Here is a 12,923-nt window from a genome sequence, read left to right on the forward strand (position 1 = left end):
CTCAGCATTTATAAGCTGGATTAAATAAACTTAATGATATCAAGGGAGATAACTGGAGAGAGAAAACAAGATCCTTGTTCCTGGGAAATCTAGAATTTTTTCAAGCAAACTTATTCAAATTGATGTTCTGGAAAAGAGGAAATAATGGAAGGAAATGTATCATTGGGAATGAAATAAAAGCAACAAAAGAGGCAAATATCAAATATGGTAGGCTATGCCTTTGAATTTTAAAAATTGGGTTGAAACAAAAAAATTATTCTCATATGGTTTCTAGTAGATGTCAAGGTGTTGACAGACATTTGCATCATGGAAATGTAAGTTAAGGCCATGATTATATTCCACCACACACCCAATAAGGCGAACTCAGTGACAGTTCCAAGTGCTAGAAAGGACATGGGACAATGGAGTGCTCACACTTCATTAGTGGGGATGTACACACTGTGGAAAGTAGCTTGACAGTTTCTTATAAACACACACTTATGAACCAACGGTTGTGTTCTTCAGTGTTTATCGCAGAGACCTAAAAACTTAATGTTCACACAAAATTAGATACGTAGCTGTTCACAGCTTCTGAATTCATGACAGCAAAACAGTGGAAACTCAAACGTCTGTCAACAGTGGAGAAACAACATGGTTCAGCCATACAAAATCCTACTAACACAACGCACTCAACAACTTAGATGGATCTTAAAAGGCAATTTACTGAGTGAATGAAGGTTATAGTATGGTATGATTCTAATTTAATAGCATTTGTGAAATGACAAAGTTATGGAGGGAGGTTAAGTGATCGGTGGTTGCTATGGCTTTGGGTTGGGGGATGTGACATTTCCTAGTGTTGGCACAACAGTTTGGCATCCTAATTGTGGTGAACTTTTACATGTGGATATGTAAACAAAATTTTGTATATGTATACAACATTCTTCAGAACTCTACACACCAAACCACACCATTTTAACATATGCAAAAACTAGTAAGGTCCTGCCAGCTTTGTGGCACACGCCTGAAATCCCAGCAGCTCAAGAGGCTGAGGCAGGAAGAATTAGAGTTCAAAGCCAGCCTCAGCAAATATGAGGCATTTGCTCTTATAGCAACTCAGTGAGACCCTGTCTCTAAATACAAAATAGGGCTGGGGATGTGGCTCAGTGATCAAGTGACCCTGAGTTCAATCACTGGTACGAAAAACAATAACTAGTAAAGTCCAAATAAGGTCTATAACTTATAGGCCTGGGATGTGGCTCAGTGATAAAATGCATGCTTAGTATGCACAAGGCCCTGAGTTTAATCTCTAGCACCAAAAAAAACAAAAGCAATTATACTAATGTCATTTGAATTGGTTTTGTGTATTCTGGTTAAGATAATTGTCACTAAAGAGGCTGCATAAAGGCTACCCAGGAACATACATTTTGTAATTTCTTATGAATCTAAAATTCTTTCAAAACATTTTTTAGTAAAATCATATTTTGTAAATTACTTGATGCTACTTTAAACTTAAATATGAATTTACAGAATTAATATATTCCTTTTAAAATACATCAATAGAGCCTAAAATATGCTTGAGTTAATTATATGGTACAAGATGAGCACGTAACACTCTTGTATATATGCATTAAAATTAGTGATTAAAACACCTCACTTTAAAATTATGGGTAGTTGATATTACTCAGGTTATCCTGTCTCAAAATGGACATCAAGTATGATGACTTTAGACTCGTGATAGCCCTCCAATAGACATCATTTTCATGAGACTTCTTTACTACATTGATTTTCTGAATTTGCTAAAGCATTCTCTATTGCAAGGCATGGTGGTGCACGCCTGTAACCCCAATGACTCCCAAGGCTAAGGCAGGAGGATTACAATGTCAGTCTCAGCAACTTAGTATGACCCTGTCTCAAAAAAATAAAAAGGGCTGGGGATATAGCTAGTGATAAAGTGCCCCTGGGTTAAATCCCCAGAATCCACTCTGCAAAAAGTCATTCTACATTTAATGTGTTCTTAAGTTTTATTTCTGGGTGCATTAATGACAGATATAAGAAGCAGAACATATTACTGAAATCAGCCCTATTCATTGCCATTTGAAATTCTTTCTTGTCCACAGTAAGATACCTGACAACTATTAAGGTTTTATTTCCAGGTAATGGCTTTCCTATGATCATTATGTTGCTACTATGTAGGAGTTCATTGATGGTCTCTTTTGATCACTAATGAGTTAAGAGTTTTTATTTTCTCCTGGAAGGCCTTTCTAGTCTCCCTGTTTATATTTATCTAATTATACACTTTTTTTAAGACTTTTCTGCCTTAAATGTTATCAGAGTATTTTTCTGTTTATTTCCACATACTATGTGAGTTAATTACTTAAGGCACTAGTACATTCTCTGTATTCATTAAACTTTCACCCCTATGCAAATTCCACAATCTCCCAATGGTGAAAATCTATGAACAAGTTGCTCTATGCTAAATAATCATATGTGTTAGAAGCACAGTGATGTTTAATGAGTTCAAAGTACTAACACAGTTTGCCCCTACATGAGTTTGCTTATATGTAATAAGTTGAGATTCTGTGCAAAGAATTGCTACTGTCATATTTTTGATGAAGCCTGACAGGACAGCAAGGTCCCTTAATAACTGAATGAGTAAAGTCTCTTCTCCCTTGTATGAATTCTTTGATGTACACTAGGTGCATCATATCATTTAAAGACTGATTCATGTTGAGGGCATTCCCATACTGAGTTAATATGGTCCATCTCCTGTGTAAATTCCTTCATGGATGAGATGGAAGGTGTGTAAAACTTATCCACCCTCATTCTACACAAACAAGTCTGCCCTATGTGAAATCTTGGAATGTTACACAAGACTTTTTCTACCTGAAGGCATTACCATGTTCATTATATTATTAGGGTTTGTTTCCATTATGTATTCGCTGATGTACAATGAGATTTCTCTTTGAAGAGAAGCCTTTCCCACATTCACTGCATACAAAGGGTTTCTCTCCAGTATGAGTTCGCTGGTGAACGACTAAGCGACTTTTCACAGTGAAGCCTTTACCACATTCATTACATGCATATGGTTTCTCTCCAGTATGAACTTGCTTGTGTAAACTGAGCTCGGTCTCCATGGAAAAGCCTTTTCCACATTCATTACATATGTAGGATTTCTCAGCTGTATGAGTTTGGTGATGTACAACAAGATAGCGTTTCATGGTGAAGCCTTTTCCACATTCAGTGCATGTAAACGGTTTCTCACCAGTATGAGTCCGATGATGTACCACAAGATTGCTCTTGAAGGCAAAACCTTTTCCACATTGACTGCATATGTAGGGTTTCTCTCCAGTATGAGTTCGCTGATGTAACATCAGTCCACTATTCACAATGAACCCTTTCCCACATTCACTGCATTTGTAAGGTTTCTCTCCAGTATGAGTTCGCTGATGTACAATCAGTCGGCTCTTCAAGGGGAAGCCTTTCCCACATTCACTGCAGATGTAGGGTTTCTCTCCTGTATGAGTCCGCTGATGTATGATGAGCATGCTCTTCACAGTGAAGCCTTTTCCACATTCATTACATAGATAGGATTTCTCTACTGTATGGTTTCTCTGATGTACAATGAGATTACTCTTCCTGGGAAATCCTTTTCCGCATTCGTTACATACATAGGGTTTCTCTCCAGTATGAGTTCGCTGATGTTCAATCAGACGACTCTTCATGGTAAAGCCTTTCCCACACTCACTGCATATATACGGTTTCTCTCCTGTATGATTTCGCTGATGTATGATGACATAGTGCTTTGTGGTAAAGCCTTTCCCACATTCACTACAGATATAAGGTTTCTCTCCTGTATGAGTTCGCTGATGTATAATAAGCATGCTCTTCACAGTGAAGCCTTTTCCACACTCACTACACACATAGGACTTCTCTCCAGAATGGTTCCGCTGATGTACAATGAGATTACGCTTGCCCGGGAAGCCTTTTCCACATTCACTGCACACATAGGGTTTCTCTCCAGTATGAGTTCGCTGATGTTCAATCAATCGGCTCTTCATAGTAAAGACTTTTCCACATTCACTGCATATACAGGACTTCTCTCTTTTATGAATTCTCTGATGTTCATTGAGCCTGGACTTTCTGGAGAATACTCTGGCACACATATTGCATCCATAAGGTTTCTCTCCTGTATGTACCCTCTCGTGATCAGTGAGTTGAGACTTCTTGAAGAAGGCTTTCCCACATTCACTGCACACATGGGTTTTCTCTATTTCATGGATTCTCTGATGCTTAATGACTTGGGACTTATCACCAATGGGTTTTCTGCTTACAGGTAACTTAACTGCAGAATGGAATTCCTCATACGTCTCTTTCAGAAATGATTTCACATTTCCCTTAAACTTGGTAGAGTTCTTAATGCCATAGTTTTTGTTTTGGTTGACTAAACTTAAATTTGACCTCAAATTCCTTACATATACCTCAGTCCTATTATGATTTTCTTTGAAAGGAAAATGACTTTTGCTTTGAAGTTCATATTTTTTTATAATCTTCAGCATTCTTTGATTTTCTGAGTGACCCTGAAGATGATCAACTTTGTCATTTTCTAGGAAACAAGAGAACAATGAATCCTTCATAACTTCTGTGGAATACATCTTAGAAGAGTACTTGCCTAGCATGAGAGAAGCCCTAGGTTCAATACCCAGCACTGTAAGTTTAAAAAAAAAAAAATGCATGGAGGAGATACACTGAGGCAGACATAAATTATGACCTGGTTTGGACTAGAAGTGATACCAAATGCAAAACAGTCCTTTCTAGTTATGAGAGTCAACAGAAGCAGACCTTTAAGGTCTACATGTGTAGAAAGAACTTTATAACAGGCAAGATGCCACCAGCATGAACAGGATGGTGAGATGGTGCTTTTTTAAATACCTTTATTTTATTTATTTTTATGTGGTGCCGAGGACCAAACCCAGTGCCTCACACATGCTAGGCAAATGCTCCACCACTGAGCTACAACTCCAGCAAGATGGGTTTTTTGTGGAAGGAAGATGATTCCTTTCCTCAGAAACTGGAAGGCCACAGGCCAGCTGCCATAGAGGAAAGTAAAACAGGTAGGACTAAAGTATACATTAGGCAATATTAAGCAAGATATCAATTGAAAGTCTCATTTAGAGAACAAAGAAAGCTCAATCATGGTACAAAGACCAAATTTAAAGATTAGAAAAACAGCACATAAAACAGAAAAACTATTGACGAACCCTCAGAATGGGGGGAAAGCAGCTAAGGAATCATCTAAATTCACAAGAAGCTCAAGTTATAGTGAGGACACGATATACATGGTGGGTCTGGATGTTCAGAAGAGGAACTGGTCATTCCCAATGGAACAGGAAAGCAGAAATCGGAAGACAGATGATGATTTCACAGATCTCTATATGGAATGTGGTCTGGAAGGTGGAATTCCAAAAACAGGTAGAGACACTGTGACAGGTATAAAAAGGGGTAAGAGAAAAAAGTAATTTAAAACGGCAGGGTGATAGAAGCCAAGGAAGAACAAAATTAGGCAAAACAAACAAAAAGCAAGATGAAATGGGCAAGTATCAGATCTCCAAAGACAACAAAAGGATATACTTCCCTCTCAAGACCTAAAGAAACATTCTGAGATGGGGAAAGAGATCCATGCAAGCTGTGTTTCTGTATACTCAGATCCCATGTGTCTTTTTCTGACCAATTAGAATAAGATTCTGTGCTGAAACATCTTGCAGTTCTCACCTGGACAGATCCAAGTGTGCATTTCATCTTCTGTCCAAGGTTCTTCCCCTTGTTCCAACTTGGAAAGAGCATCTGGCTTGCTGACTGGATACCCTGTTTGTAAGAAGTGAGAAAAGACTTGGACACAGCTATGGGCTGAGATGTGTCAACATGGGAGAGATTATGTTCAAGGATTAGACAGCTTTCCCAACTGCAAAGCAGAGGCTTTTCTCTCAGGAGATAGCACATTAGACCCTCTTGTCTGGATCCAAGAATCTACCAGGAAAAACCACTACAGAGGCTCTGGCTCATTAAGTAGCTATTAAAGGAAAAACCACAGACTTGCACCCTCTGCGCTACACAGGGCAGCCATCCTCACCCACTGACACCAGATTGCTGTAGTTCTCCAACATCACGTCCCGGTACAGGTCCTTCTGCCCAGGGCCCAGGAGCTGCCACTCCTCCCGAGTGAATGCCACAGCCACATCCTCCAGTGTCAGCAACTCCTGTAATAACAGAACCCTAATTAATCTGAGGGTTGTTATTTACTGATTCACAAAGAATGAAAAGGAAGTTGTGCTGCTCATAATAATGTATATTGGCTGAATATATAAGCCTATTGTACTTTTAATACATAGTCATAGAATCAATCTCCAGATATTCTACAATACTGTGCAGTGAGCTATTCACCCAACTAAGTATTTCAGCATCTATTGACAATCAGAATATTAAATACTGCTGTGGATGTGGCTCACTGGGTAGAGTGTTTGCCTGACCTGCCCCAAACCCTGGGTTCAACCCCAATACTACAAAAAAGAAAGAAAAATTAAAGGCTGGTGACATCCAGACATATACTACAGATTTCTGTATGTGAGTCTTCCTGACTAACACCAGAGTAAAACATGGAAGAGATGCCAGAACTTCAGGACACTCTATAAGTGTTTAATTACAGAATGCAACAACAACAACAAAAAGAAATATACATCAAGTATAAGAATTGTTATAGACTGATCAAATTTGAAAAAAAAATTTTTTAAATATATGTATTAAATACATGTATACATAAGAATGCACCCCCCCACACACACACACCCCTATATATCCATATATCTGCTTACAGAAAGGTTAAATTAGACAAACTGAAAAGATAATGAACTAGAATGTGCATTTTAAAAAATAAGTAATCAGCTGGTACAGTTGTACTCACCTATAATTCCAGGAACTTGGAGGCTGAGGCAGAAAGATCTCAAATTGAAGGCCAGCCTCAGCAACTTACCAAGGTCCTAAACAACTTAGCAAGACCCCGTTTCAAAATTAAATTTTTTTTTAAAAAAAAGGGGGGGCTGGGGATGTGGTTCAGTGGTTAAGGGCCCTTGGGTTTTATCCTTGGTATCAAAATAAATAACCAAAAATGAAGCAGAAAGCCAAGCATGGTGGTGTGTACCTGTCGTCTCAGCTACTTAGGAAGCCAAGGTGGGAGGGCTTTATGAGCCCACAAGTTTAAGGACAGCAGAGACACAAAAGGCAAATTTAATAAATATGGAGAACAGTGAGACATGAACCTACACATAATTCATACTGAAATAGAAAAAATATACAAAGATCTGAAGAGTAAGCAATTTTCAGAACTGATAAAACATGCCACAACCAGAGTTAGTTATATTAACCACAAAGCCAAGCCAGAAATCTGCATTTAGGTACATCAGATAGAAACTACGTAACACTAATGCAAATGTAAAATTATGACACCACTAGAAAAACATTACTACAAAGAAAAGATAACATGTACTGACAGGTGACTTCTCCACAAATAGGGTGCAATCCAGAGAAGTGTACAGTAGCCTCTTCATGTAGCAAAGCAGCCTAGCCCTGACTGCCACTGGAGAAGGAACTGGGACCTGCTTGTCCACTGAACTGCATTCTTCTGTCTCAACATGGCTTGCAATCATAGAGCAGTATGTGAAATTGAGATGGGGAAGCCTAGGGGGTACCAAAGACATTTTATCCCAATGTCATTGCAGAGATTATTACACAGAAAAGAAAGCAGACTTGGTAGAGGCCACAAAAACTTCTTTTAAAGAGATGAAATCTTGCAGTGTTGTCCAAGCTGGCCTCAAATGATACTGTCTCTTACCTCGGCCTCCTAAGCAGCTGGGACTACAAGTCACTGTCCCTGGTTTAAGGCTACAATTTTTCCCCCCAATATTGGGAATTGAGCCCAAGGCACTCTACCACTGAACTACATCCCAGCCCTTTTTACTTCTTTATTTTTTTTTATTTTGAGTTAGGGTCTTCCTAAGTTGCCAATCATCCTACTTCAGCCTCCCAAGTCGCCAGCATTACAGGCGTGTGGCACCACACCCAAGGAGGCTGCAAGTTCTTTATTTTTAAGCTGTAGGTGGACACAATACCTTTATTTTATTTATTTAACTTTCCTCTTTTTTTTAATGTGGTGCTGAGGCTCAAACCCAGTGTCTCACACATGCCAGGAAAGTGCTCTACCACTGAGCAACAACCCCAGTCTCTGGAAGTTCTTAACGCTGCTGTTCTTATCACATTCTGAATTATTTCACATGAAACAAATCCACTTAGAAAATACACAAGCCAAAAATCATATAAACAACCCCAATTAAGCTAAGAAAAAAAGATTTTTAATGTACAAATAAGAACAGGCATTTCACAAAAGAAAAAAGTCCAACTAACCAACAAATATACAAAAGACTTCAACTCTACATGTAACAAGGAAAATGAAAATAAGAAAAATGTAAAACAAGGAAAAAGAATATTAGGACACTCAGAAGATTGAAAATTATGTTTTTTCTTTGCTTCTTTCTTTCCTTTCTTTGTGTATGTGTGTGTGGGGGGGGGGGTACTAGGGATTGAACCTACGGTTGCTCTCTACCACTAAACTATCACCAGCCCTTTTTATTTATTTTATTTTGAGATAAGGTCTTATCTAAGTTTCCCAGTCTGGCCTTGAATTTGTGACCTTGTGTGCCACTACACTCTATGAGCTATGAAACTTGGTAACATCATTAAGTATTACTTAAGGCATGAATGACACCACATATCACTTATTGTAGAGTAGGCACTCATCTAAATGCTTTATTTACATTAACTCATATTTTGTAGTCTGAGTATAATCAAATATAATTTTATATGGTGAACATTCTTCATTTGATCGCAGCTGTTATTCCTTTACATCTTTAAATTATATCATTGTAGACCAATAGGTTATGTTCTTTTGAGTGTGATCCCATTGGTGCAAAAAATGTATAAATTTAATACATGTGCTTATGTACGCAAACATGTACATAAATATACATATATCTGTAAACATAAATACATATGTAGACAAAACACATGTTTGGTGACAGTTAAGTAACTACCAAACATTTGCTAAACCAGTATGAGGAACTTAGGAAATTACAATGCAGTTAGGGAATTTTTTTTTTCTTTCAGATGAGGGTGGACTCACTACACCGTCCAGGCTGACATTGAACTCCTGTGCTCAATTGATCATTCCACTTCAGCCTTCTGAGTGACTGGGACTTCACCCCCTTGCCCAGCTGAAGAGAGAATTTACTTTCTGTTAATACATATGTCAGTGTTGAAATTTTGTTCTCTAAAATGTATATGTTATTTAGTTACAAAAAATAAAAGTAGGTAAGAAATTTGGAAGTAGAGGGTTTGAGATGACAAACACTGAAGAACCCAACAACTCAGGCATTTATCAAACAATATTTCTTAAAACTCCCAAATGCTAAATCTGTACTTAAACACCAGTTCAGCTACCTGTTCAGGACAGGTGAACCCTTTCCATTTCCAAGGCCCCTCTTTATTCCTGGATAAACTGAGTCCTCTGAGTGGCCTTACTTTGATGCCTTCATAAATTGTGTCCCCAGTTAGCTTGGTCTATTCCCACAGGAGTCTCTGAGGAACCTTACCATAAACAATAGAAAACAAACCCTTGTGTATCTATAAAGAATACTGTTCAGTGTCCACCCATCACCTCTAGAAAGACAGTCAAATTTTTCCTAATACCTGAATGCCATGAAACAGTGACATCAGGGATGATGCTGGGGCTCAGTGGCAGAGTGCTTGGCTAGACTGCATGAGGCACTGGGTTTGATCCCCAGCACCACATTAAAAAAAAAAAAAAAAAAAAAAAAAGAACATACTCTGTCCATCCCCGACTAAAAAACAGAAAAACAAAACTAGTGACATCATCCCCCCAGAACCGGTGTCTGCTCACTCCTGCAATCACAGTTTCTTATAACTCAGCGCCATTCCCCTGTGGTGGTGGCTGTCAGTCAACGCCACCACGACATCCTTTTGATCCACACATGTCATTCCACCAGTCACTCAGTGGAATCATAAGACCATCCGAGTGCCCCGATGCCACGCCGTCGGGGTGTCTCTGGACACATTCTATGACTGAAATCTCACAGGCATTTACAGATCTAGGAGCAGATGTAAGGCCGTCTGGATGAAACAAGAAGAGGTCACCTCAACGCTGCTCATTTTCTTCGGTGGGGTAAGTGGTAACTTCCGCGTGGGCCTGGAGGTCCTGGTGAGCGGTCCCGTCCTAGGAAGGGTGTCGGGTCCGGGATGCCTGCTCCCTTCCGTCCTGCGGCGGGGCCTGCGGGGTGGACAGCGACGCCTCACGGTCCGTTCTCGGCTCGGCTCCGGGGGACTCTCAGCCCGCCCGCCCCCGGCTGCGTGGGACAACCCCGCGTTCCCGAGGAGGCGCCCCGGGGACCCGGCCGCAGGGGCAGACGGCGGCCTAGTGCCCGCACCCCGACCTCAGCAGGAAAGCGAGGCGCACGCGAGGAAGGGCGGAGAAAGGCCAAGAGCCGCGGACACACGTCCGAAGCCCAGCCCACCGGGTCACTCACGCCCACAGGAACCTGACGGCGGACACTCGCGACCGCGACCCACAAGAGGCCAAAAAACTCCACTCTGCAGCGCCCTGAGCCGCCCTGAGCCTTCTCCGCCCCTCAGCCCGGCTCCCGGGCGTCCGGAGGTGGCCGCTCGGCGGGGCGCCAGGCTGAGCGCCAGACCCGCGCCCGCCCGCGTCCTCGGCAGCCTGCCGGGGCCGGACCTCCTGCCCGCAGCCCTGCCCCAGGGCCTCCCGGCAGCCGCCGGCTCCGCCTTCCAATCTCCCACGTGCGGAGCCCGCCAGCCGGCGGCGCAGGGAGCGCTCCCTTCTCACCCTCTCAAGGGCCCCACACCGACTGACAAGAGCCAGAACTTACTTCCCCGAACTTCCTGCGCTTCCGTTCCGCCTGGAAATGACCAGGACCGGCGGCCCCGGCGTTTCCATGGAGAACCGACCGCGGACCGCGAGCTTCCGGCTCTGTCCTGTGACGTCAGGGCCCGCGCCGCAGCCGCCAGGTTGCCCTGGGCCCCGCCATCTCTGGACACCTTCCGTACAGCTTCCGGGACCCGCTGGCGCCGCTGCGACCGTCTCCAGGCAGAGCGCTTAGGCCCTGGCGGGGAATGGAGAGTGTCAGAGGCTCGAGCTCACACAAGGCAAGCACGGCTGTGGGCAGCTCTTCTCCACGACGACACGCAGCCCAAACCTGGAAGGTCTGGCAGGCGCTTTCCCGTAGGCGCCGCTTCCGCCCCCCGGGGCCACGGCCTCCGGCGGGATCTTCAAACGGCTTTTGGGCGCCTCAGTCACGTTTCTGACGCGAACGCTTCCAGGCCTGCGCGACCGTGCTGGCCCCGAGCTGGGAGAGTGCTGGAGCCGCCCAGTGTCGGGCCGTTAGGGAGCGACCTGGGTGTCCCGCCGCAGGGGAGCGGCTCCGGGGAACCCCGTCGAGGGTCTCCGACTTCCCCCACTCAGATGGGCCTCCTCGGTGGATCCACCCGACTCGCCTGTTCACACTGCCTGCCTGTTCACACTGCCTGCCTGTTCACACTGACGCTGGCTTCACCGGGACTCCACCTAGGAGAGGGCGAGGCCTCTAGAAAACAGGGACGCGGGAGGTGGTTTAGGGGACACAGAAACGTGTATTTTCATTTGATACCAACTGGAATTATGTTTGCAGTCAGCAGCGGCCCGTGCCTCTCTACTGCACCTGTTAGGCTAGCCTCAGTGACCCAGTGAGACCTAGTACTGGGGGGCATGTTGCTCAGCTGGTAAAGCAACCTGGGTTCAGTCCCCAGTAGTAGGAAACAGGGAGGGAGAGAGAGACGCCCGGGGAGTCAGCTCGGTGTAGACGGCTTGGGGAGCATTCCTGAGGCCCCACGAAGAAAGTGGGGAGAAGGCAAAGGTGGCCCGATTACAGCAAAGAACCAAGATTTCAGTCATGCAAATTTCCGACTTCTGGTTTGGAAAAGCCCACCAAGGGTAACCAAATATGGATTACACAGATCAGAAAAATAAGCAGAACACTTGTTTCAGAAATCGCATCGAAGAGGCAAGAGTATCAAATCGGCACGTTCATTTGAGCGCATCTGCGATATTTGTGATATCTGTGATATTCTACTTCTAAAATGTACTCATTTTCTTCCTGCTGTAGTAAGTTAATTTTCCCACAGTTCTGACCTCACGTTTGGGGGACACTTATTTTCAATATCCAACCTCTGTCTGTGGACACATTCTTTTATATTCCCAAGGGGAAAGATGAACGCAGTGTGAATGCAGTGGGGACTGCGTGCAGGTCCTCATCCGAGAGAGAAACTGACCTCCACGATCTACACGCTGAACCTATACAGATGCCCACATCTAAACCAGTCCCATTTCCATGTCCTTAAAACACTGACCCCTCACCTTGCCAGTGACAGCATTCACTGCTAAGAGCCACAGCCGAGTCTGTATGGCTCCTGGGCATTTTGCCAACAGTATTGATTGATAGGCAAGGCATTATCCGCCTCTGCCGCTACTTTTGCGTTCTCGTGCTATTTTTGGACTTCTTGCGCTATTTTGAGTTCTCACGGGATTCCCCTGGCATTCCCATTGGTTGGCGAAGTGCAGGAGGGGGGATTTCCCGGGGAGCTATTTCCGGCTGGGGGTTCCTGCAGGAGCCTTGTGGCTTTTCGGAAGGATTTCCTAGGAGCGTGTGTGAGGTTTTTTCCTGCAGTTAAAAAATAAAGTTTGTTCCTGCTTCAGTGGCTCGTGATTTGTGCCCAGCCAGACTGCGGCATTTGGCGGCCCACACGGGGAACGTCTGAGGCTTCTTCGGGGT

At 43.3% G+C, this 12,923-nt stretch overlaps 2 protein-coding genes across 6 annotated transcripts in view; one reads left to right on the forward strand and one right to left on the reverse strand.

Moving 5' to 3' along the window:
- The window catches only part of LOC144371002 (uncharacterized), a 24,880-nt gene continuing 11,957 nt past the window's right edge, over positions 1–12,923 (forward strand). The window contains exons 1-2 of one of the 3 annotated variants that reach the window (XM_078033053.1): positions 1–207; positions 9,190–12,921. In XM_078033053.1, the coding sequence (XP_077889179.1) occupies positions 10,217–11,842 (1,626 nt within the window). In that variant the 5' untranslated portion in view covers positions 1–207; positions 9,190–10,216 and the 3' untranslated portion in view covers positions 11,843–12,921. The other 2 variants (XM_078033052.1, XM_078033054.1) reach the window with 2 other exon arrangements.
- Positions 682–11,191, reverse strand: LOC101974917 (uncharacterized). Of its 3 annotated transcripts, none has more exons than XM_021721397.3 (4): positions 10,986–11,191; positions 6,107–6,233; positions 5,749–5,841; positions 682–4,582 (listed from the first exon to the last, which is right to left on the reverse strand). In XM_021721397.3, exons 2-4 carry the CDS (start codon positions 6,138–6,140, stop codon positions 2,892–2,894), a joined length of 1,818 nt encoding a protein of 605 aa, XP_021577072.2. In that variant the 5' UTR covers positions 6,141–6,233; positions 10,986–11,191; the 3' UTR covers positions 682–2,891. The 3 variants fall into 3 exon arrangements, with proteins under 3 accessions (XP_021577072.2, XP_077889160.1, XP_040135095.2); XM_078033034.1 differs by lacking the exon at positions 10,986–11,191 and adding an exon at positions 10,237–10,363; XM_040279161.2 differs by lacking the exon at positions 10,986–11,191 and having other exon boundaries at positions 6,115–6,233.

This window comes from Ictidomys tridecemlineatus, chromosome 15 (assembly GCF_052094955.1).
Source record: "Ictidomys tridecemlineatus isolate mIctTri1 chromosome 15, mIctTri1.hap1, whole genome shotgun sequence".
NCBI classification, from domain to species: domain Eukaryota; kingdom Metazoa; phylum Chordata; class Mammalia; order Rodentia; family Sciuridae; genus Ictidomys; species Ictidomys tridecemlineatus.

Excerpts from the sequence above, each read along its gene's own strand:
- LOC101974917 (XM_078033034.1), bottom strand. Across the intron at positions 5,842-6,106 it reads CAGCAATCTGGTGTCAGTGG|GGTATCCAGTCAGCAAGCCA; the intron begins GTGAGGATGGCT and ends TCTTACAAACAG. Across the intron at positions 4,583-5,748 it reads GCACACTTGGATCTGTCCAG|AAAATGACAAAGTTGATCAT; the intron begins GTGAGAACTGCA and ends CTTGTTTCCTAG.